A 23,412-nucleotide genomic window follows, 5' to 3' on the forward strand; every position below is an offset into this window, starting at 1 on the left:
GATGGCCCAGTCCCAGTGTCAATTCGTAGGCAGGGAGATGAGCATCTGGTGTTAGTGACTTTATAGTAGATACTGACCAGGGGTCTACCTTTACTTAGCTTGGTCGTGTGGTATGTATTACCAGGCACTCCCTTTGTATTAGGAAGATTCCATAGCAAGTATTTTTGGAATTACATTTTTAAATAGCAAATTAAAACTTCTTGACTCTTACTATTTTTAAAACTCTCCGAGTTTAGTGTTAGGAATAGCCTAGCGCTTGCTGACCCATGTGCTAGCCTGTCACCACATGTGGCAACTGAAGCCACTAAAGGTTAAATAAAATTAAGTAATAAGATTATAATAAAAGTAAACACGAGCTAAAGGAAAATTAAATTTTTGTGTTCGTAGCTCACTAGCTCACATGGCCAGCCACAGTGTGTAGAGCAGGGCTCATGGCTGCTGTGCTGGTTGTGCCGAGCCACCTATGTACAGTGAGCTAGCACACTTCAGTTGCTTTCTGTGGTTTTAACAGCCAAAACAGTAGTTCTCGGATATTCATGCAGCTCTGAACAAAATGAAATGAGGCTAGAGGTCACGGCTTCGTTTTGTCCTTCAGGTCAACCTGGTGGAACAAATGGGGCTGGAGATGTAACTGTTTCAAACAGTTTGTAGGACAGAATTGACCCACGCTCCTCGGCCTGGCTTGGGTTGAAGTCTGTGATTGAGTCGGTACTCATCAGAATAACAAACTGCTCTGCATGTACATTAATAATCATATAAAAGTACACTTTCATTGATGTATAGAAAGGAAGCACTTATTGTTAAAATGATGTATATTCTTACAAGACTGGGGTACGGCTTGCTGGGGTACAGCACTTGCCGTGTAAGAGCTCAGATCTGAGTTCACATCCCCAGTATTCATAGGGGACTGATGCATTAGTGCATGTCTGTAACCTGGAAACTCCTCGGGCAAGCTAAGAGTTAAGAGACAGGAATCCTCGGCAGCCTGCAGGCCTGCTGGGCTGGTGTGTGCATGGGTGAACAACAGGAGCCTAGGGAAGCAAGGGCCAGCGCGTGCACACACACACACACACACACACACACATGCACATACACATACTCACACACCACATGCATACACACATACACACATGCACATACACATACTCACACACACATATGAGCCTAGGGAAGCAAGGGCTAGCACACGCACAGACGTACACACATGCAAACACACACATACTCATACACACGAGCCTAGGGAAGCAAAAGCCAGCACATACACGCACATGCACACGCATGCACACACATACTCACAGAGTGTATGAACACAAAGGGCAGTGGATGTATACATGATGTCCTCTTGTGGAATATATGTTTGGATGACTTAGGCATGAGTCTGAGGGAAATAATTAAAAAGAATAGACAACCACTTCCAAAGGAATATTCCCGTTTTAACTTTACCTTTTAAATAAGCCTTCTTTGTGAATGCTTTTCTTCAGAGCCTAGCCTTAATTCTTAATTTGTGGTAATAACAGTATTTTCATGGAATGGGAAGGATTTAGGATAAAAGCTATATATGGAAACAATAGTATATTAAGAAGCAGGCTGGCCACGTGGAGTGATTACTGGCGTATTTTGGCTCACATCAAGCTTGTTGAACTGCTTCCTGCAGGTTCTGTACTGGAGCCTCAGTACAGATTGGTGGTACACGTGTCGTGTTGCTCACGTGCCCGGTGACTTCCTGGTCAGAGGAGAGAAAAGTAAAGTATAACGGGATGCAGTTGTTATCTAGAAACAGCGCGCGATGCAGGATGGAAGGGGATCCTGACGTTTATGCACGAGTGTTCAGCTCATGTTCAGCCACTTGGTTTTTTTCCAAAGGTGGAGAAATCCCTTCTGAGGAATAATCAGATAGTTCACAGTCCACACTGCTTCAGTCCCTTTGTCTTCCAAGCATCTGGTTTGGTGGGGAAGGGGACGTTGAGGGAAGGGTGGCTAGGAAGTAAATTGCCTGGAGGATCCAAGCTCCAGAGGTTCACGCTTAGAGTAAATTAGTCTGCTGGGTAATGACTCAAGGTCCCGTTCTGAAGTTGTGTCAGTCACTCCTCCCTCCCGTTAGACTCGGCTTTGCAAAGTGTCTGACTTAAATTCCTTTTTATCTTCCACTCAGCAGCACTTAAAAAAAAAACCTTGGGCTGGAGAGATGGCTCAGCAGCTAAAAGCTCTGGCTGCTCTTTCAGAGGACCAGAGTTGAATTCCCAGCACTCACATGACAGCTTATAACTGTCTGTAACTCCAGTTCCAGAGGATCTGGCACTTTCATACAGACATACATGCATGCAAAATATCAACACATGCAAAACACCAATGCGCACACACAAAAAAATAAACTTTGAAATATTTGTTTAGTGTTAGAAGCTCTGCCTTTCTCCCTTTGCCTGTGCTAGGGGGCCCTACCTGCCCTGCTCTCTCTTATTCCCTGGTCTTACTTTTTCCCATTGCCTGTGGTGGGGATCTGGGCCTGTCCTGGGTGTCTTGGAGTGCACCCTGCTTCTGATTATAGCCTTTACCTGAGGTACACAGAAACTGAAACATGGCATCAGTTTTTGCATAAAGAAAACTTTTAAAATAATGTGGGCAGCCCACCAGGCTGCCTGCAGCAGGGCCAGGCAGAGGCCACTGTGCATGGGATGGGAGCTTTCAGGTTCCTTTGCACTCCTCATTATGGTGTCCTGTTTCTTCCCTGAAGGCGGTACGTCTTGCAAGGAGAATAGTTGAGCTGGCTTCCTCTCTGCATGTCCATTCTTGAAAAGCCCACTTCAAACCATCTTTGAATTGACCTTGGAAATTTTTCTTGAAATACAACTTAAGTATTTTGTTATTTTAAGAGTTTATGGTGTTTCCCATTAAGTTGTGAACCAGTGTAGTGCCTTAACTAATGCCTGTGCCATAAGAAGTGACTTACCTCTAATTAGGAATACACTGTAGGTCTGTGTTTGGATGCTTGGCAGTGGCCGTTGTCTAGGAGCTAACTGCTGACTTGGACCTGATGGCTTATTTGTACAGGTGGTTAGCTCCAGCCTACTCATGTTTGAGGAGGGTTCACAGTGACTTACTATTTGGTAGTAAGTGTGAGAACGGAGGAAGAGGGAAGGAAGCACCAGTGACAATTACTAAGCAGTGTCCAGCCGTCGTGGGTGACCTTTATAGAGCATGCTACCCAAGAAACACTTGAAAATCCAGGGGCAGTCCTGTGTGCGGGCGGAGAGGTCTAGCGCCATCTTATATTGTGCCCTCTGTTGCCTGGAGAGTGTTAGGAAGACACCATTGAAGAGCCGATGAAAATTACAATCCCTGGGTCTCGTGGTGGTTGAGGGATGCTTGAAACCACCAGAAACCAAAGGCTGCCTGGTGACACTGCCATGTGACCTGATTTCAGACTCTGGGGTTTTCATGTAGCTTCTTTATGAGCCAACAGTGATAATGCAGGGGTTTCGTGAACAGTTAGTACGTGGGTGACTGTCTGCGTGAAGCTCCTGGTTACTGGGACTAACTCAAAGTTTGCTCTCCTTGTACCCAAGAGTTGCCCGCCTTCTCTGCCAGCTGCCCACCCTCTGCCTTCCCTGCTGAGCACAGAGCTGTGAAGAATTGGCCTGAAGGAGAGTGATGACTGTGTTGCCATCTAATTGGCTTAATTGAATTAGCCTCTTTAATTGGGCCTTCTGTGCTTAACTTCTGACACTCGGCTGTGAAGGATTCTGATAGCATCCTCCCTGGGAAATTTGGCAGTGATTTATCACTATTGATGAACCCTACAGATGAGGATGGCAGTGGGGAAAAGTGAGATGAGAGTGGCACTGTGTCAGCAGCCCAAGCTGAGCATCACAGCTGCCTCCCCACTCTCCTCCTGCTCCTATAGTTTTTCTTGAAGCTCAGAGTAGGTTGGCTGCCCTGCCCAGCCTCAGCTGCATGGTTTGAGGTGCTCCGTCTTTCCTGTAAGCATGTAAAAGGAAAAGTAATGCTGCAGTCTGCCCTCACCCCCCCCCCCCAGAAGCTAACCCTGCCACTCAGCCCTCGTGGTCCCGAGAGGGCCATGGGGAAGAGTGGGCTTCATCCTTTGCTGAGTGAAAGGCAAGCAGACTACAGGATCTTGGTGTGGGCTGGGAAGGCCAAGCAGGACAGAACACACAGACAAGGCAGGGCAGTGTTGCTCTGCGGCTGTGAGCAGCACCCACCAAGACTTGGCGTTAACTGCAGTTGCCTGAAACCAGCAGCACCCATCTTCCTCCTGCCTCCAACCTCTAGGGATGGAGTGGAGCATCAGAGCAGCCACTTGCAGTGATACGCAGCCAAGTTGTTTGCTAACACTCTGCCTCAGTTACACCACCTATCAAAACAGTGTTGTAAAATGTCCCCCCACCCCCACCCCTTTTCAACCTAAATGATTAGTGAGCCTTAGAAATAATTTTTTTTTTTTTTAAATCTTTTTAACCTCCAAGTACATGAGCAATGTGGACTCGTGGTGTAAGGCCTGTGGTGAGGTAGACCTTCCCTCGGAGCTGCAGGACCTGGAGGACGCCATCCATCACCACCAGGGCATCTACGAGCACATCACCCTCGCTTACTCAGAGGTAAGGGTGTATCTTACCTAGAGTCATCGGTCTAAGGCTGCAAAAGTGGAAGTTGTGGGCAGCTCAGGAAAAGTTCTGTGTCCTGTTGAACTGTAGTCACCCAGCATTTGGATTCTGGTAGACAGGGTGTGACGGTGGGGGGGGGTACTTCCTGGAAGCATGCAAGAGGAAAAGTAAAGCTTCAGGACCCCCAGCCCCAACCGCTACCCCTGCGATGATGCCTGGTCTGATGGCGTACAGAAAGCAGTCTTTGCATGGCTTGAGACTTTGGGAAATGAGGATGCCTATATTTTTAATCTGTTAATTGGTCCAAAATCCCAACCTTCTTGTCTACTTGTACTTGGGAATCAGCATGAGTTCGTTATGTAGTCTAGTCAAACTCAGTTTACCATTCATGGGAGACACTTGTTAGAGGGGAAGGAACCACGCAGCAGCCTCATGCTCCGGGATACAAAGCATTCACTGTTTTTCCAAGTGCGCAGAGCTTTGCTGTCACAGACACCCAAGTGCAGTGGTTACTGTTACATAGGTGTGACCACAACACCCAACAGAAACAAGGCTTACTGTGGCGCTTGAGGGCTCAGGGCTCCTCATGTTAGTGTCAAACAAGAAGCAGGGACACCGAAGCTGGAGCCATGGCCAGGTCATGACCTTATGAGACCTACTCCTGGTGACCTACTCTTAACCTCCTAAGCCCACCTCTAGAGTCCAGAGCACCCCCATGGTACTATAGCTGGGGAGCAGACATTCAAGATGTGAGGACATGGAGGTCCAGACACGGAATGTAACATTTTGTTTGTGAACTTTAAGGTACTACATTATGTGTCGGAATGCACCCATGTCTCATTGTCTGCTGCCCGCTTCTGTGCTGTGTTTTGTGGTACAGATTTTTGGCAGACCTACCAAAAGCAGCTTGGCGAGCAAAGTGTTGCTCTGGCTTACACTTCTGTGTCACTGTTCATTGTTGAAGGAAGTCAGAGCTGGAACTAAGACAGGGCAGGCGTGTAAGGGCAGGAGCTGATGCAGAGGCCGAGCAGCAGTGTTGCTCAGTGGCTTACTCCCTATGGCTTCCCCAGGCTGCTTGCTTATAGAACCGAGGACCACCAGCCCAGGGATGGCTCCACCCACAATGGGCTGGGCCCTCCCACATCAATCACTAATTAAGAAAATGCCCCACAGGCTTGCCTACAGAGCAGTCTTTTTTCTTTGAAGATTTTATTTATTTATATGAGTGTTCTATCTGCATGTACACCTGCATGCCAGAGGAGGGCATTAGAGTGTATTGATGGGTGTGAGCCACCATGTGATTGCTGGGAATTGAACTCAGGATCTCTGGAAGAGCAGACAGTGCTCTTAACCACTGAGCCATCTCTCCAGCCCTGCCTACAGCGCAGTCTTTCAGAACATTTTCTCAACTGGGGTTCCCTCCACTCAGATGACTCCAGCTTGTGCCAAGTTGACCTAAACCTAGCCAGTATAGTCTGTCCCTGTGATAATGGTTATATTCCAGGAGGTAGGGGTGGGGCAGAAATTCCTAGAGCTTTTTTCTATAAGGTTTTCTTCAGTGTCTCACTGTCTTCTTTGCTTTTAAAATATGTCTTGTTTTGTCTTTAAAGAACAGTACCTATCTATGTTTGTTTAGTCTCTAGCTTGATGAAGGAAACCTGACTTTTTTTTAAAAAACTTAAGCACCTGCTTTACTTTGTTTTAGTTGGTCTGTGCCCACATTATTCTTGTTTCTGTTGTAATGAGTTGGATATATCAGGTAAGTCACGCCCAGGCCCCCTGACCTCATGCCAGGGCTCTGAACGAATCACAGAAGATGCTGTTAGCCTTGAGTCCCTGCAGTAGTGCTGTCACCTCACAAAGCTGTGAAGGAGTACCAGTGTCTTAGGCTAGGTTAAATAGTTATGTGTATTTTGCCCCTGTTACATCTTTGGACCATCATTTCCTGACACTTGTGTATTGACACCATTCCTTTGGCCTCACTGGCCTTTCCCAGGGTTTGTTTGTTTGTTTGTTTGTTTGTTTGTTTGTTCGTTCGTTCTTTGTGTCTTGGCTGGTCTTAAAGCCTTGATCAGTGAAATCTGCGTGTGTCCCATTTGGGCAAGAGAAGCAGGGCTCTCACTCAGAATCTGAGTCACTGAGAAATACGGAGAACCAAGTGTTGGATCTAGGCTGGGCCAGCCCCAGGAGGTCTATGGGGTGTGTTGTCAGAGCAGCTCACTGGGGTCCACATGATCGAGTTTGCTGTTTGGGTTATTAGGAAGTACTCAGGAAGTACACCAGTAGAGATTTTATACAAATTTCCTCTTAACAAGGAACAAACTCACTTTTGACATGGTAAGTTTAAATTTATCTTTAGTTACAGTTTGTTTTTGTCAGTAGTTGCATTTTCCCAACTCATGTAGGTATTAAACCATATTAGTTCATGCACAATTAATAGTATGTTTATCTTTTCAAAATGTGGTTCAATTGCCTATCAGGTTCTATAGGCCCATATTCCAAGGACAACAGAGCAGACTGAGAACTGAGCCAGTGTGGTCTTTAAACAGTTGTGGAAAATCTTGTTCTTTGCTAATGAAGCCTGGCTTTCTCTTCCCAGCTGCTTTGCCTTGTGGGACAGGGCTGGAGCCCTGGATGCCTGTCACCTAGAAACAGCATAAAGCATCTCTTACTTTAAAGCATCTCTTACTTTAAAAATTTTTTTAATTAATTTATTCATATTACATCTAAATTGTTATCCCATCCCTTGTATCCTCCCATTCTTCCCTCCCTCCTATTTTCTCCTTACTACCCTCCCCATGACTGTGACTGAGGGGGACCTCCTCCCCCATATATGCTCATAGGGTATCAAGTCTCTTCTTGGTAGCCTGCTATCCTTCCTCTGAGTGCTACCAGGCCTCCCCATCCAGGGGACGTGGTCAAATAGGGGCACCAGAGTTCGTGTGAAAGTCAGTCCCCACTCTCCACTCAACGGTGGAGAATGTCATGTCCTTTGGCTAGATCTGGGTAGGGGTTTGAAGTTTACTGCACGTATTGTCCTTGGCTGGTGAGCACCTCTTACTTTAAAGCATCTCTTACTTCTGTACTTAGGGATATTCAGACTATACCACTTGCTGAATACCATCAACTTGATGTTTACTTCTTTTACATTTAAAAATATGTCTTGTTCTTGTCTTGTTTGCCTGTGTTGCTGCTAACATGTATCTCTTCTGATTATTGTGCTGTCTTTATAAAGCCCATAGTGTACTTTTTCATGTGTTACTGTATTTCCAAAAGGCATGGACATTTTGCTCTAAGTTAATGAAATATATGTGATATAATGTGTTGTTTACTGTGCTTAAATAACACTTTTTAAGTACCAAGTCCATGCCAGCTAACTGAAGTAGAATTGTTCTTGTAAAATCCCTGAGGGCGGACTTGTTTCAGGAACTTTCTAGAGGGGGGCCCTCAGCCTTAGGGGCCTTGCTGCAGGTACTGCTGCTGCATTCCAATCATGTGCTGCATTGCACTAAGGAACAAGGTGGAGCTTGGGAATCTTTCTAGGGCAAATTCAGTGAGAAGTCAGTAATTTGGTGCAACTGTTGAGTCCCAAAAGACAGAGCACCCCAGGGTATAGCAAGAGCAGGGCTATTGACTCAACCTGAAGTAAAATGTGTAGATAATTTAATCTTTCACATATCATTTAAATGTACATAAGCAGTGTATGTGCTATAGTATGTTGGATACAATAGAACGGTGACTGATGACCAGGCATCTTCCAGTTTATAAACACCCCAGTATATGCATCTATACTAGGAGAGATGAGGCATTCTGTATGTAAGCCTGTTGGGAATAAAGCCAGGAAAGACAACACTGGAGGTGGGTTCCATCAGGGGTGTACATCCTGAGAAGGAGCAGGCAGGGGTGTGTGGTGGTGTGGTGGTGAGTGGCTCTCAAAAGGTTGTGCCTTCTGCTCTGTAAACAGGGTCGTTGTGTTGCCGGAAATATCAGTGGTGTTGTACAGGATCGAGAAAGGGGAAAGGGCAGTCCTCACTAGGTTCCGATGCCCTTCTTAACAGAGTGCCCAGCCTCCCACTGTCTCATAGGAATCCCCAGTCTCCCCCCAAGTCTCTGCAGAGGGGCATACATAGCATTTCCTGCTGGCCTACCGCATTTTCTTTCAGCTGGCACTAAACCTGGTGAACAGGGTTCTCTCTTACTTGGTCACTGTTACTTAAGTTTTGCTACAAGGATGTGTCAGACGAGTTGCAGTCTCCAGGCCGCTATAAGAACCGTCCACTATTCCCACAAAGGCATGGAAAGCTGCTGTGTCTCTAATCTGCAGTGCTGGGAGGTGCAGGCCGTGGGTAAACTGTTCCAAGCTCCTCTGTATTCTGAGTCAGCTGCCATCTCGGCTGCCGTCTGCTCCTTTGACAAAACTCCTAGGGGTTTTAGGTTTGGGAGTGTTGAGCAGGAAGGTCTTGAAGGTTTTTTTTTTTTTTTTTGAGACACCCCATCTTGCGTACATACTCCCCCATGTAGTCTCATCAGGTGACTTTTTCTATAACCTGAAGAATACCAGATGGGAAAAACACATTGTTTATTTTCCACATACAACTCCCCTTTTTTATTTCTGTGGACAGTCTAGACGTTTTGTTTTAATTGCAGTTTGATAATTAGCTGCCACAATATAACACCACAGTGGCATTCTAATCAGAAAAAAAGTCTTTAAAGTTAATATACCAAACGGTAGTATTTGTAGTTTAGTTTCAATTTTGTAAAATAAAGTTCTTCTTTGGGTCCATCAGAAAGTTTGCTTTTTACCTGGTGTTAGTTAGCCACTTGTCTGACTGTGGTTTATGATCCAGCATCAAAACTGGTGACCCGCTAAGCTTGCTTGTAATAGCTCAAGAGAAAACTCTTGTGGTAAGCTTTGGTTCACAGTCACCATAGCAAAGCCTGGTGATTTGTGTAATATGGAGAGACCGAGAACAGTGTCTCTTGCTTTGTGTTATCGGAAGTCTATTTTAACCTGGTGTTTTATAATGTTTGGGTCTATGATGTTATTGGGTAATCGATGGTTTTACATTTTATTTTATTTACCCGTGGTTGCAGGTGGTCTTGTGTAGCATATATGCATCTGTTCGCAGGATCTGCATGCAGCCTAGGCAAACTGTACATCCCAAATAACCTCTCCCACGTGTTCTGAGCAGGTGAGCCAGGACGGGAAGTCTCTCCTGGACAAGCTCCAGCGCCCCCTGACGCCCGGCAGCTCCGATTCCCTCACCGCCTCTGCCAACTACTCCAAGGCCGTGCACCACGTCCTGGACGTCATCCATGAGGTGCTGCACCACCAGCGCCAACTCGAGAACATCTGGCAGCACCGAAAGGTTCGGCTGCACCAGAGGCTGCAGCTGTGCGTCTTCCAGCAGGACGTTCAGCAGGTCGGTGTCTGCCCCCTTCGGAGGAGCTCTGGGTCCTGGTTCACGTCCAGTGACACTGTGACCTGATGCTTTCAGCCACTCGCTCTGAGCTCTGCTGACGCCATAACTGCTTCTTCTCAGTTTTGTTGACTTGTGAGAATAGTGCTGATTTGTCTTTAAGTGTTGCCATGGTTCTTACGAGGTAGATAGTGCCGCCGCCAGTGGTGTATATATCAGGTGTGCGGTTATGTGCCAGGTGGGCTTTCATGGGTGCCCATTTCTGAATAGTCAGCCACCTCTGTAGTCACTTTGGTAGGAGGAAACAGAGTAAGTTGGGGTCCTCATCCTGCTGTGTCTGCTGCTGAAGACCTAAAGCTAGGGGAGCTATGACAGTAGGTAACTAATGGAAACAGGGGTTACCATGTGTGAATCCTGGGGACACAGGTATCTGAGTATCTGTAGTGCTGCAGCATCCTGAAGGCTGGCCTGAAATCTTGTCCTGGGGTCAGACCACTCTCCGTTCCTATGCAAGGTTCAGGCAGGTTCTGGGGTGCCAGACTTCCATCTCCCCAGGAAACTCGAGAGTTAGGTTGGCTTTCTGCCTGGAGTTTGAAGGGTCACACTGCAAACTGTTCTTCTAGAAGAGCCTCCCTGTGGACATCATTTAGTGTCAATCTGGTGACGTGACAATACCTGTGATAGTTTCTGTCACCTTTCACCTGGTACTTTTCACCTACTGTGCTGTCTGATTGTATTTTTCAGTTCTCTAAAGATCATGTATCTAAATTGCCTTAGAAATTATTATTTTTTTCTTTTTCTGTAACAGGATGTTTCTGTGTAACAAGCCCTGGCTGTTCTAGACTTGCTTTGTAGACCCGGCTGGCCTCGAACTCACAGAGACCCACCCCTGCTTCTGCCTCCCAAATGCTGGGATTAAAGGCGTGCGCCACCACAGCCCACCTCAGCAGTGGTCATTCTGATATTGTTACCACTCATTGCCAGGGGAAGAATGGAGATCTGGGGGAGAAGAGGGTGGAGCCAGCCCCCTAAGCAGCCCTGTGAGAGAGACTATAAGTACCCCAAGGTGAAAGCACCAATTCTCCTCCCTCAGAGTTCAGATATACTTGCAAGCCAGGACAGGTTAAGTACATCTCCTGTCCCTTGGGTCAATTTGGTGACGCAGTTGTGAGCCAGTGCACTTTGTAACAGGGACCCCAGTTCTCCCCCTAAGGAAGCAGCAACATGGTGGCCTCTGCCTGGCTGTTTGGGACCCCTGTGGTGCAGGAGGAATTGCTGGGACCGCGGTTAGGGGTAGCCCTCAGAAGGAAGCCCTTCAGAAGAGCCTCCGGGTCCAACTATCTGATCTGGCACCGAGTGCTCTGTACTGGAATGTGAAAGCAGCACGTATTATGTGGGAAGCCACCATTGTGAGCTCACCTGTTTAAACCAGCACTTACAGAATATTAGGTTGAATGCCAGGAGGAGAACGTGTTTCCTCACCACACACTAGTGCTCCGGAGCACATCCCACAGACAAAGATGTGGCCGCTAAGGGAAGTACTTCTTGCTGACTTGAAATGGTTTGGACCTGCTAATGAAAGCAGGGAATCTTTTTGTAGGGCTGACTTGTGATGCCAAAGCTCAAAACCAGGAAGATGAATCAAAACACCTGTGTTCACGGTAGAGCAGCAAAACCAAAAATGCTTCTCTGAAGCTCAGGAGATTGATACCGGAGTTTTTGTCAAATTTAGCAGAGTATTAAGCCGAAAACAGAATAACAAAACAATCCTTGGCAGCATTTTATTTATTTTTTTAAATATATTTTATTAATTTATTCATATTATATCTCAATTGTTATCCCATCCCTTGTATCCTCCCATTCCTCCTTCCTTCCCATTTTCCCCTTACTCCCCTCGCCTATGACTGTGACTAAGGGAGACCTCCTCCCCCTGTATATGCTCATAGGGTATCAAGTCTCTTCTTGGTAACCTACTATCCTTCCTCTGAGTGCCACCAGGCCTCCCCATCCAGGGGACGTGGTCCAATATGGGCCACCAGAGTTCGTGTGACAGTCAGACCCCACTCTCCTCTCAACTGTGGAGAATGTCCTGACCATTGGCTAGATCTGAGTAGGGGTTTGAAGTTTACTGCACGTATTGTCCTTGGCTGGTGCCTGGCAGCATTTTAGAAAGATACTAGCTGAAGACAGATTTACACCGACGAAAATAATCTATAGGAATACAGTGAGCTAGTGAGCAATCCCATAAGTGTTTTACTTGTTTCGGGTAATGAAAAAGCATCAGCAAATATGTTGCAGAAAAAAGAAATGTGGAAAAGGAATGTTTCCTGCTTCCTGCCAGTGGCTCTCTCAGAGGAGAATCCTTATAGGAGCATTGGCCAGACTCCTGCAGGTGCCCAGGGACTGTGCCACAGGGGAGTGGCTGGTTAATTTCCCATAGTTTTGTACAGAAGCACTTTGGGATGCTGTCAAGGGTGTGGTCACACAAGTTCTGGCTTCTAGCTGCTCTTACCTTTGGCATTGTTAGCTTGAACAAGACCTTTGCCACATTTCCTGACAGTCACGTAATATACGTTTTTCATTTCTTCTGTTTCCTACTGAGTAGACCTCAGGGAACGCCTATTTCCATTAAACAACAAATAATTGTGTTGCTCTTTGGCTGTGTTTTCATTTACTCCTGTGCTCTAGTTTAGTGTGTTTATGTGAAGGCAGTTGTGTGGGTTGCCCCACGCTCGTTCTAATAGGAAGTGAGCAGTCTGGGAAGGCATCCAAAGTGAGATGCTCTCAGACTCCTTTTTCTGCCTCACCTGTCCAGTTTGCCCAGCTCTCAGCTTGTTGGAATTCAGTTATCCAACACAATGAGGCATATGGCCCCACATACCCAGACTCTTGAGGGAGGCCACACCAGATGCTCATCAGGTAGGGGGGCCTCTCCCTTCAAAGACTGCTTGCCCGAGGCAGCCTCACGTGTGAGCATCAGCCTGGAATTACCCTTTGTACCTTCCGGAAGCGTTCCTTCCACGTAGATGCTGCGGGGTCATCATATGTTCTCATAGCCAGGCAGTCAGGTCTGTGGTGTCAGGCTCTGCATTTCAAGTGTTTCACTTGAGTTCACTTCCTGGAGCCTTGTTTCGAGCTTAAGAGGGACATCCGTGAAAGTCTACACACACTGCACACGGGTAGTAGATACAGATTCAAAAGAATAGAACACGTGAGCATGTGACACTTGCAGTGAAGTCTGGGCACCTCCAATAAATAATCAGATGTGCAAGTGTTTCCAAAACTGTGCACACACGGAAGGGGCCTGTGAGGCTTGATCCTCCTCAACAAGGTTTAGTACTTATTCACAAGTTCCTAGAGTGGTAATCACTGAGAGACACGAGTCCTCAAAGCCTGGGGTATTAGGTGCTGGGACCGTGGGCAGAGAAGAAGAAAGCAGAGAAGAAAGTGCCAGGGGCTTGTCCTCAGTGCCCACTGATCGGCTCTAACCTAGTGTGGGGCTCTTCTTTGGCAGTGTCACTTCTCCCCAGTAGTCTGAATTGTTCCGTCGCAGGAGTGCAGTTCATTTCCTTCCTGACAGCATCTGCCTGTCAGCTGTGCCAACCCCAAAAGAGGCAGTAGCAAGAGCTTAAGAAAAACGCTTGGGGGGCTGCCTTCCTTCCTACCCTACACACTGGCTTCTCCACAAAGTAGCCCTCACTGCCTGATGGTTGCCCCGGCTCCTCGTTCAACGGGAGAGCAGCAGTGTGCCAGGCCTGCTTCGACAGCCCATGCTCAGATGGCAGAACGAGCATTAGTCCATATGAGCCCTTACCGTCATGATGGCCAAGCTCGTCGCTCTTCAGTGATGCCCTTTTCATTACGGAAGGGGGCAGGCCAACCCATCAGCAGTTTGCTGCACACTTGGCTGAAGTATCTAAGGGATGCCTGTGTGGTTTTAGTGCCCCGACCTTGGAGTTGTCATTTGTGTCCACTAGAGGGTACTGATCAACAGGAAAGATGCATGCCCACACTCTGCTTTGTGCACACAGAAGAGGGTGGTATTGGCCTTGTAGATTTTTTTTTCCCCTTCTGCTTCTGAGCCAGGTAGCTGAGGAAAAAAGATTAGTTTGACTTGTTCTTCAACTTGTGGGAGGACAGACCCATACCAGCTTTGTTTGTGGGGATGGATTTTTTTTTTTTTTTTTTTTTTGGGCACATAAACTGTGATTAGAGATGGCTGGCTGGACTGGGGTGATAAAATTCCTTCACTTGCTAGTCTTTTTGTATTTAAACTGAAAGGGTTGTGTGGGTTAACAAATATGTTAATCCATGATCTTGTCAAGAAGGAAAATCCACCTAGACTTGCTAAAGAGACAGTAGCCTTGGGGGAGAGTTGTACCATCTCACAGTTTACAGGGTACATTGCCCAGCACAGAGGCATGTTAGTGTTGGGTTTTCTTCTGTGTTTGGAGTCTTCTATAAAAAAGATAAAATAAAAAGCAAACCACATCACTGCAGAGTTCAGCTTGAATCACCTGAGTTATGAGGCTTTGAACCTACAAAGGTTACCTGGCCCCACATAGCACCATATCTTACACAAAACCTAGTCAGTTTGTTGGCTCTGCTGTGCTTCAGGTAAGGTGAGACTTAATTTAATCATCATTATGTGCAATGTTTATACATAGAATAATTTTCTCTTTTAATATAAAAGCTGGTTACAGTCCCAGTAGAGAAGCTGATGTAAGATGTAATTACTGAGCGAATTAAATCAGTATTCAGGCCTCTCTTCTAAATTGATTTTGTTTTGCTTTATGTTTGCTGTAGAATTTGAAATGGAGTGAGCTTTTCCTAGATAGGCCCAGCCAATGAGCAGAGTGGACGCCATGTTTATGGCCACTGTGGTTGTTTCCGTTCAGGTGCTGGACTGGATCGAGAATCACGGAGAAGCATTTCTGAGCAAACACACTGGTGTGGGCAAATCCCTTCACCGAGCCAGAGCTTTGCAGAAACGTCACGAGGACTTCGAGGAAGTCGCACAGGTACAGCAGCGCCCTGAATGCCCCATGGCCAGGTTGGAAGTCACAGTGTGAACAAACCTGGGGTGACCAAGCCTTTGCTAGGTGTAGGAGGTTCAATTAATTTCAGGATGATGTGCTCATGACTCGTTAGAAATCGACCTAGTGAGTTATCCTGAGTAAACTGGGGTGACTTTGAACAAGCTTGTATTTACTAGGCTGGGTGCTGGCTTCCACTGCACAGTTGCAGAACAACAGCTCTTCTGAGGTTTCTGCAGTGACAACCCTGGCATTCGGCTTGTCTATTTCCGGTTCTGTTAATTGTGCATTTGGGAAGCCGGAGTCTGGTGTGGAGGGGGCTCAGAGCACGGGATCTGTGGAGTTCGAGTGTTAGCTGTGACACTGATAGGCAGTATGGCTCTTTGATTGGAAAAGTCACACAGAAGCAGGTGTAATTGTTGTAAGGAAGTGGAGGGAAGCTGCTTTCCAAAGAAGTCATTTAAGCCTGGAGGGGTGGTGCTAGCCTGTAGGCCGGCAGGTCTCTGAGTTCAAGGTCAGCCTTATCTACATATCGAGTTCCAGGATAGCCAGGGCTGCAGAGAAAACCTGCATCAAATAGACAAAGAAACCCTACCACCACCACCACCACCACAACAACAACAACAACAACACAAACACACATACACACACACACACACACACACACACACACACACACACACACTACCATCTAAGGAGTACAAATCTAAATTCAGACAGATTATAGTAATTGTAGCTAGACTATCACAAAGTCTTACGAGCAAGAAGCAGACAGTGCATCTCTGAGAAGGACTGTGAGAAAGACGGGCTTCTTCAGTAGTCACAGACCTGGAGTCTGGGGGGTGCTGTCCTGTTACGAAGATGCTTGAGCCCTTGGATTCTGCACTCACCTGAACTGCTGTTCTGTAGTGAGACAAAGCTTGCACCAAGGCTGGGAGTTTCCCATTCAAGTGCTGAGCAGAGAACCGAAAACATTTCCTGAAGTGGTGTTAAGGGCCTCTGGAACTGAGGCAGTACAAAAGCAGGTGCTGTTTCTTCATTTCCCTCTGAGGAGCACCTACAGCGGCAGCTGGCTGCCTCCACGGTCAGCAGCCGCCTGTTTGGATGAGTCGACTAGATGAGTAAAAAGAAGTGTGTAGAAAAGGATGCTAGCAGCGGTCAGCATAGGGATTCATAAATGCATTTGTAGGTTAAAGGACTTACTGTCTGAGCAAAAGATAAATCTAGGAAGTATTTAAGAGTCAGACAAAGGTGAAGAGTCAGCAAGCCTACTAATACACAAAGGGCAGAAATATGGCGTAAAGAGGCCAATAAGGCCCAGGACAGCAAGAGGCCTCATGCAGGCCTGTTATCAGTTTTGAGTGACCATAAAAAGAATAAAAACAAAAAACACAGTTGTATAGAAAAATCACCTAAGTCAAAACTCCAAAAAACGTAAGTTGAAAGAAAGCAAAAGAAATGAGAACAAAATTAATGCAGACCCCCCCCCAATATGATGTAATAATTTATTACCAAATACCAATAATTGTACTGAATAGAAAAATGGATTATATTTGTTAAGAGACAGATTATAAGGGTGAGTATCATAAGTTGATTAGCTGTGTGTTTATTTTAATTCTCATACCAAGAGTTTGAAAGGAGTCTATGAGGTATCAGAAAAGGCTCTACCAGGAAGGTAGTAACTGGCCGTGGAAGAGTGGCTCTGAGACAAAATAGACTTGAAGCCTAAAAATATTAGAACCAAAAAAGGTTTCAGTTATTAAAGACATAATAGAGTGTGCTTAGAACAGTGTAGGCTCACAGCCTGTGAGACAACCAAATGTGACTCTGAGTGTGTCAGTGATTTTCTCATGGCAAATAAAAGGCTTGCCTACTTGCTGGTCAGAGAACTGGATGCGAGAATGGAATTACAAGGTAACAAACGGTACCTAAGTCCTGGTCCACCAAAGGAACATAATAAAAACCTGTCCTCAGGGTCTGCAGCCCAGTGACGTGGCTTGGAATCCCCCTCATGTCCACTTTCTGCGCAGCCTCCCTGCTTTCACTTCCTGGAAGATGCTGTGCCACTTTATTATAACTGAAGAAACAGAGAAAATGTGTTCTTATCTTGCCTTCATTCTTTCATATGATAAAACTACTTCTAAAATTACTTCTTATTTGAAGTACATGAGCAAAAACCATTCGGGCGCCAAAGAATCTCAATCTCAGGGTACAAGGGCAAACGCGTACTAGAAGGCAAGGCAGTTGGCCCAAGCACCTGTTTACTCATGCTCTCGGATCGGGTCCCCTTCACCTCACTTGAGCATTTTCTCATACGAAGGAGAAGAGCATCTGTCACGCCTGTTACCTCCTCTGCAGCCCCACCGTGGTTTTGCCCATTCTGTATGAAGGAGATGTCATTTGTGGCTAACCTGACCCTGTAAACTGTGGGCTCAAGTCTGAGACAGTTAGCAGAGCAGCACAGATTTGCCCGAAGGTTTGCCAGGAAGCAAAGGCCGCAGGCGTGTGTGCTGTGAACGCTTTCTACCCAATGAGCACAAAGGCCAGGGCTTGCTTGTTCCTCCTGCTGTCCTTCTGGGTCCCAGTACTTTCTCTCTTCTTCCTCCTTGTCCCTGGGACTCCAAGGGTGACCAATCCTCTTCCCCAAAGTGAACGTGCTATGGTTGAAATCTGACACATGCAGGGAAATATTAGGGATACTTTTGTGCATGCCATGGATACCTGCACCCACATTCCCTCCCTCTAGCGTCCACATAACCAGTGACCACATGCCAGCTCTCCCGCCAGGTGCATGGGAGGGGACATGGGTGCAAGCAGCCAGGCTCAGCCTCCTTAACAGGTATGGCTTGTTGCAGAGTGGCTTTGTGTGATAATGCATGATACCTAAGGCAGGGCACAAAAGTTAAAGAATTCGTCACTGCACCATAGAAAGAAAGGGTTTTGGGGGCTGGCACCTGGTCAAGAGGTAGGGCTGTTGGGCATATGTCTTCCAGGCTTGAGTGAACCCAGCTTTCCAGGGTTAGAGCGCTGCATAGACATAGCCAACCTGTCCTCACGTACCTTGGACTCTCTACCTTAGCATACGGCTGCAGCTGGAGTTGTTTTTGTTTCCTTTTCTTTCCTTTTTCCCAAGTCTTACCTTTGCCTCTCCACCTATGCTCCATCCCCTCTGTGGCGCCTGGAGCCCTCAGTGATGGCCTCTGTTGCCAGCGTCTTAGGCAGCTACCTTTCAGTTCACCTGGGCCATTTGATGCAGCTGCAAACATCAGGCACTTAGCTGCGTACACTGCCCCTCCTCTTACTTTTGAGTGACAGTATCCTACCTGCTCAGCCTGTCTGTGTGCATTGGTCTCTGTATCACAGGCACGAGGGGTCAGTAAAGGCGAGCGCATGGCTGAGCGCATGCTCACACCTGTGCTGAACGCATGCAGCTATGACAAAGCTCCAACGACCTGGATTCTTTTAGGTTTCTGCAGGGAGCTTGCTCTACCATCAGATGTAGGTGGGGAGAGAGGCTTCTCCACAGGACAGGGTACAAGGCAGGCACAGAGCCACAGCCCTGAACGCATGAGATGGGCTTGCACTAACCCCCTTGCTTCTGTGCTAAATGCTTTGGAACAGCATTTCCAGAGGTCATGAGTGTTAGGGGACTCCTAGCCTGGCTTCACTACAGCTCTGTAAGGCAGACGGTGTCTAGACAGGTCTCTCTGTCAAAGAATCACAGTTCAGATTTAAAGCTTCCTTCGTCAAAACCGATCTTTTCCTCAGGAACAGAGTAGCACTGGGAGAGTGAGACAGAGGAGCAGCTTTGTCTCAGCCCCTCATCTTTGCTTGCTTCCTGTTGAAACAAATTGTAGTGGCACTTAGGTGTCCACATTCCATATTTTAGACTTTGATATTTTAGGGGCCAGTGGCCTGTTAAAATACCTTAAACATTGACGTAGGAACTCTTATTAAGTAAAATATATTCCCACAGAGAAAACAAAGTGTGAGATGGAGAGAAAAAACATTTCTTCCTCTTTGTTTTGGAGATTCCTTTGTAGCATTAATTCAAAGTTGGTTATTTGTTTAGAGCTCGTGTGTGTGTGTGTGTGTGTGTGTGTGTGTGTGTGTGTGTGTGTGTGTGTATTTTGTGTGCATGTGTATCTGTGGACCACATGCATGCCTGGGGCCTATGGAGGCCAAATGCTAGGAAGCAAACTCTAGTCCACTGTGCCTAGCTGTCATTACTTCAGCCCCCGAGAAATTGTAAAGTAGCAAGTTGCTTAATAAAGCATTTTTAAATACTGAACTTAGCTAGTTGTGGCTTGATGAAGTAGTGTAAGTGGATTAAAAAAGGAAGCAATGAAAATGTATGGTTCAGTTCTCTGAAAATGTACTAAATATAGGTTTATTCTGTAAAGCAATTCCAGTGTTCTAGGAAGGAGGAACCCCGAAAGGTTTACATGTTTACATGGTGGAAGCGAGCCCTAGGCCCAGCCTAGCTTGCTCAGGCACCCAGGACTTCAGTGTCTGTTTCAGATGCTGCTGTGGCCTCCTCAGCAAGCGCTGGGTGACTGTGGCTTACAGTTTTGCCAAGCCGAGAACTTCCTCGTGACAACTGTGTGGTGGTCCTGTGTGGTGATTGTGAGTACATCTTGTCTGTTGAGTGAGCTCACACTGGCTGTTATGTGCTCTGTAACTTACACAGCTATGGAGCATTTTCTTGTCTTATTGTAAAAGTTAAAATGCTTTCCATGTGAAATGCTTTCTATTTTTGTAGGTGACTGGTGGAAAGGAAGCCTCTCCTTGGGCTGCAGTCTTTTACCTTCTGTGTAGTTTCTGAGCTAGTGTTTTTTAAATTTTAATAAGCTGTGATTACAACAGGCAAGTAAAACCCAGAGAAACCTAGTTTATGGCAGCTGGTTCTGAGAGCAGCAGGGTCCTGACAGTCACCAGAGACTCTGGGGTCTCTCCACAGGTCCCTGACTGTGGGTGCTTAACACCACTCTGCACTTCACCTTCCAGAGTCATAACCTGCCCCAAGGCATTCTCCTCAGAGCATGCCTATGGATAGCTTTGTGTATGCCACGTCATTGCCTTGTCTTCCTGGATAAGGGTCTAAGAAGTTATCATGTAGCAAAGTTCTTTGTAGAATTTCGGAAGACTAGTGGGTGTCCCCACCGTGCTCGCTCTTTTGCTAGGGGAATGCTGTGTCTGCGTTTGTAGGAGACCTGAACTTCCCCACTTACATGATAAGCTCTCTTGTTTAATAAATTCAGCTTTTACTCTAAGACACATTGTGTTTTAGTCTTTTACATTTCACACTGGGGAATTCAGGGCTTACTTTCAATCAAGCATTTCAGTCAAGTGGCTGGGGTTGGTGGTGGCACCTGCCCGGCATTAGTCAGCTCCTCAGACCACAGAGAAGAAAAGAAAAGAAGGTTCTTGAGGCGCCTCTCCCCATCACATTTCCTAAAATACAATAACGTGGTTATTCCTTTCTGATGTGTGACCATCTTAGTCTTTCTGAGTCTCTTTCCCTTAACTGTAAAATGGTATTAACATCTCCCATTACCAGGCTAATTTAAGAAGACATTAGGAAGAAAAGGAAGGGGAGGGGGGAGAGGGACTCAATGACAGAAGGTGCTCAGAATTCCATTTCCTTGACCTAGAACATTGACATGATTGAAAATACCAAGTTTTCCAGTGATGATTATGTAAGTACTTGGTACTAGCTAGGCACGTTAGGACCTAACGTAGATGATTTGCCAGTACTTATCCTCTGCCCACCTTAGTTTATTGAACCCCCACCCACCACCCTAGGAAAATAATGGGTGTCCAGACAAATGTTAACAGATGAAGACAGTGTTTGGTATCCTAGTTAGCGTTACTATCGCTGTGATGAAACACCGTGATCAAAGCAACTTGGGGAGGAAAGGGCTTATTGGTTTACACTTACCCAACACTGTTGATCATTGAAGGGAGTCAGGGACTCAACCAGGGCTGGAAGCTGGAGGCAGGGGCACGATGCCAAAGCATACCTGTGGAGGGGTGCTGCTCATTGGCTTGCTCCTCATGGCTTGCTCAGCCTGCCACCAGCCCAGGGATACCACCACCCACAATGGTCTGAGCCCTCCTCGGTCAATCACTAATTAAGAAAATTCCCTACATCTGGATCTTAGGGAGGCATTTTTCTCAATTGAGGTTGCCTCCTCTCTGATAACTCCAGCTTGTGTCAAGTTAACACAAAACTATCCAGCACAGTTGGTATTTTGCCTTATTTTCCAGACAGAATTTTCCAGGGCCACTGTTAATTTTAGTTTGCTCGTGCTATGGTTTAAGGCTGACTCCCCCCCCCCCCCCCCCCCGGCCCCCACCTCTGTGGCATATGTATGCTTTGAGCGACAGTGGTGGACTTGCCCCATATCCATTGTGTTTCTCCTTCCTGGATAGAAAGTGATCCTTGGGGGTTTTGTGCCTTTTAAATGGCAGTTGAAGTTACCCACAGCATCTGGTTTGCTCTGTACTGGCCTGGCCCCTTTCTTCTTTTTCACCAGTTCTGTAGTATTAAAATACCTGGGAGATATATTTTTTTGTATCCATATTTCCTTTGTTCATTGTCTTTAAACAAAACAAATATTTGGGACTTTGAATGCTCATTTTCTGTTATCTAAGTTTGCATTTCCATTTATTATAAATACAGTCTCTGCCGTCTTTGGTGGGACTCGGGCCGTAGTGGCTCAGAGCAGTAGAAGGTTGGCCCACTCCTCTACCTCTTCACTGCAGCTGCTCCTCTCCCAAATTCTGCTAGTTACACAATATAAGCTATTTCTCCAGAAAGAGGAAGTGCTTTGCTCTCTGGGGTCCGCCCCTGGTATTATGTCCTTTACTCTCCCTGACGGGATAAAGGAACGCCCCAAAGAGCGGGACCCTCAGGATGAAAAAAGGAGATTCCTGTGATACCCACCAGCTTCAGATGGCCTGCTCTCGGGTCTCGCAACAGCTGCCGCTCTGTTGACTAGCTTGGGCGCACCTCCGAGTGGTCACAGGGAGGTGGAAGTGCACTGGTGTCACTGTCACAGGGCTTCTGTAGGGCTCAGGATAGCTGCTCTAAAGCCAGCTTAGGTCATACGGATGGCTTAGCAATAGGCACGCAACACCACTCACAGGTCAGGCCATTACAGAAGGACTCGGAAAGGCTTTGTTGGTAGAAAGGCCTAGCTGGGGTTTCAGATGCCAGTGCTCTGTGACATGTCCCTGTGTCTGCCCTCCACTCCCATCCCCTGCACCCCATGTGGTTCTATACCCTCCTTGGTACAACTATCATCTTCTTCCAGTGTAAGATGAGACAGAATGAATGGTTGTGGTTTAGAGTCACCCAAAGCACACTTGTTCCTTTAGCATGCATATTTTTTTTCAGTGTTCCTTACTGCTCATGAAGTCATAGAAAGGGTCTTGGCAACTCAGTAATGGTTTTTTCCCCATTGGGAGGCAATATCAACCGATGATTCACTTATCAAGAGAGAGGGCTAAATTACTTCAGAGCTGTGGTGACAGTCACCAAGAAAGCAGATTCTTCTCTTCAGCAACACGTTGGCAGGGTTCTGTTTTCCAAAAGGCACTCTGAGCTGGTAACTGCACTCAGTCCCAACCCCCACTGTACCCGAAACAGTTGATTGATTTGGCTAAGTGAGTTAGTCTCCCAACTTAGAGGCCATTCTTTTCTCCAAACATGTGTTGGGTGATGTTTGTCTCTCAAATGCCCGCTCATTGGCAGTTTGGCTCTCCTACTGACAACTGTAGAAGAAGGGGCCTTTACGAGTTGCACCTGCAGCCCCCAGTGAGGTCCCTCAGTTACTCAGAACACACTTGAGACAGAATTTTAGAGCCTAGTCTGTCTGGATTCCTGTTTTAAGATGTGATTTCCTTCTTTCCCTGTGACAGTGGAGACCACACCAGCGGGACCCCCTGATTTCAGACTCTTACCCCAGAACTGTGGGCTGAATAAATGAACTTGGATAATAATGTTAGCCTTTTGCTGGCATTTTGTTACAGGAGTGAAAAATAGATTCAGAAAGTTCCTACTAATGAATACTACTTTGGAATTCAGTTACACGCAGAGATTGAGCGTGTTTGCAGGAGTAAGCTAGACAAAGCCTAGGGTTATATGAGTCTGTGCAGGGAGCTGGCCCAGGTGCAAGCTGATTTCTCAGGGACACAGAGCCCAGGCAGCTTCAGCAGATTCTTCAGAGGAAAACTCAGAGGCCGAATATCGGTTTTCCTGGTGTCAGAGGTCACTGTAGGAGTTTCCCAGTGGAGTGTTGTGTTATAGAGATGGAGCTGTCCTCGCACGTG

At 46.6% G+C, this 23,412-nt stretch overlaps 1 protein-coding gene across 5 annotated transcripts in view; it reads left to right on the forward strand.

Moving 5' to 3' along the window:
• The window catches only part of TRIO (trio Rho guanine nucleotide exchange factor), a 290,433-nt gene that overhangs the window by 124,223 nt on the left and 142,798 nt on the right, over window positions 1–23,412 (forward strand). For all 5 annotated transcript variants that reach the window (XM_084781263.1, XM_084781260.1, XM_084781259.1 and 2 more), the window contains exons 8-10: window positions 4,482–4,613; window positions 9,812–10,042; window positions 14,938–15,060. In XM_084781263.1, coding sequence (XP_084637389.1) covers window positions 4,482–4,613; window positions 9,812–10,042; window positions 14,938–15,060 — 486 coding nt within the window. The remainder of the gene's footprint in view (window positions 1–4,481; window positions 4,614–9,811; window positions 10,043–14,937; window positions 15,061–23,412) is intronic.

The sequence above is a fragment of the Acomys minous genome, assembly GCF_964271855.1.
Source record: "Acomys minous genome assembly, chromosome: 5".
In the NCBI taxonomy this organism is placed as follows: domain Eukaryota; kingdom Metazoa; phylum Chordata; class Mammalia; order Rodentia; family Muridae; genus Acomys; species Acomys minous.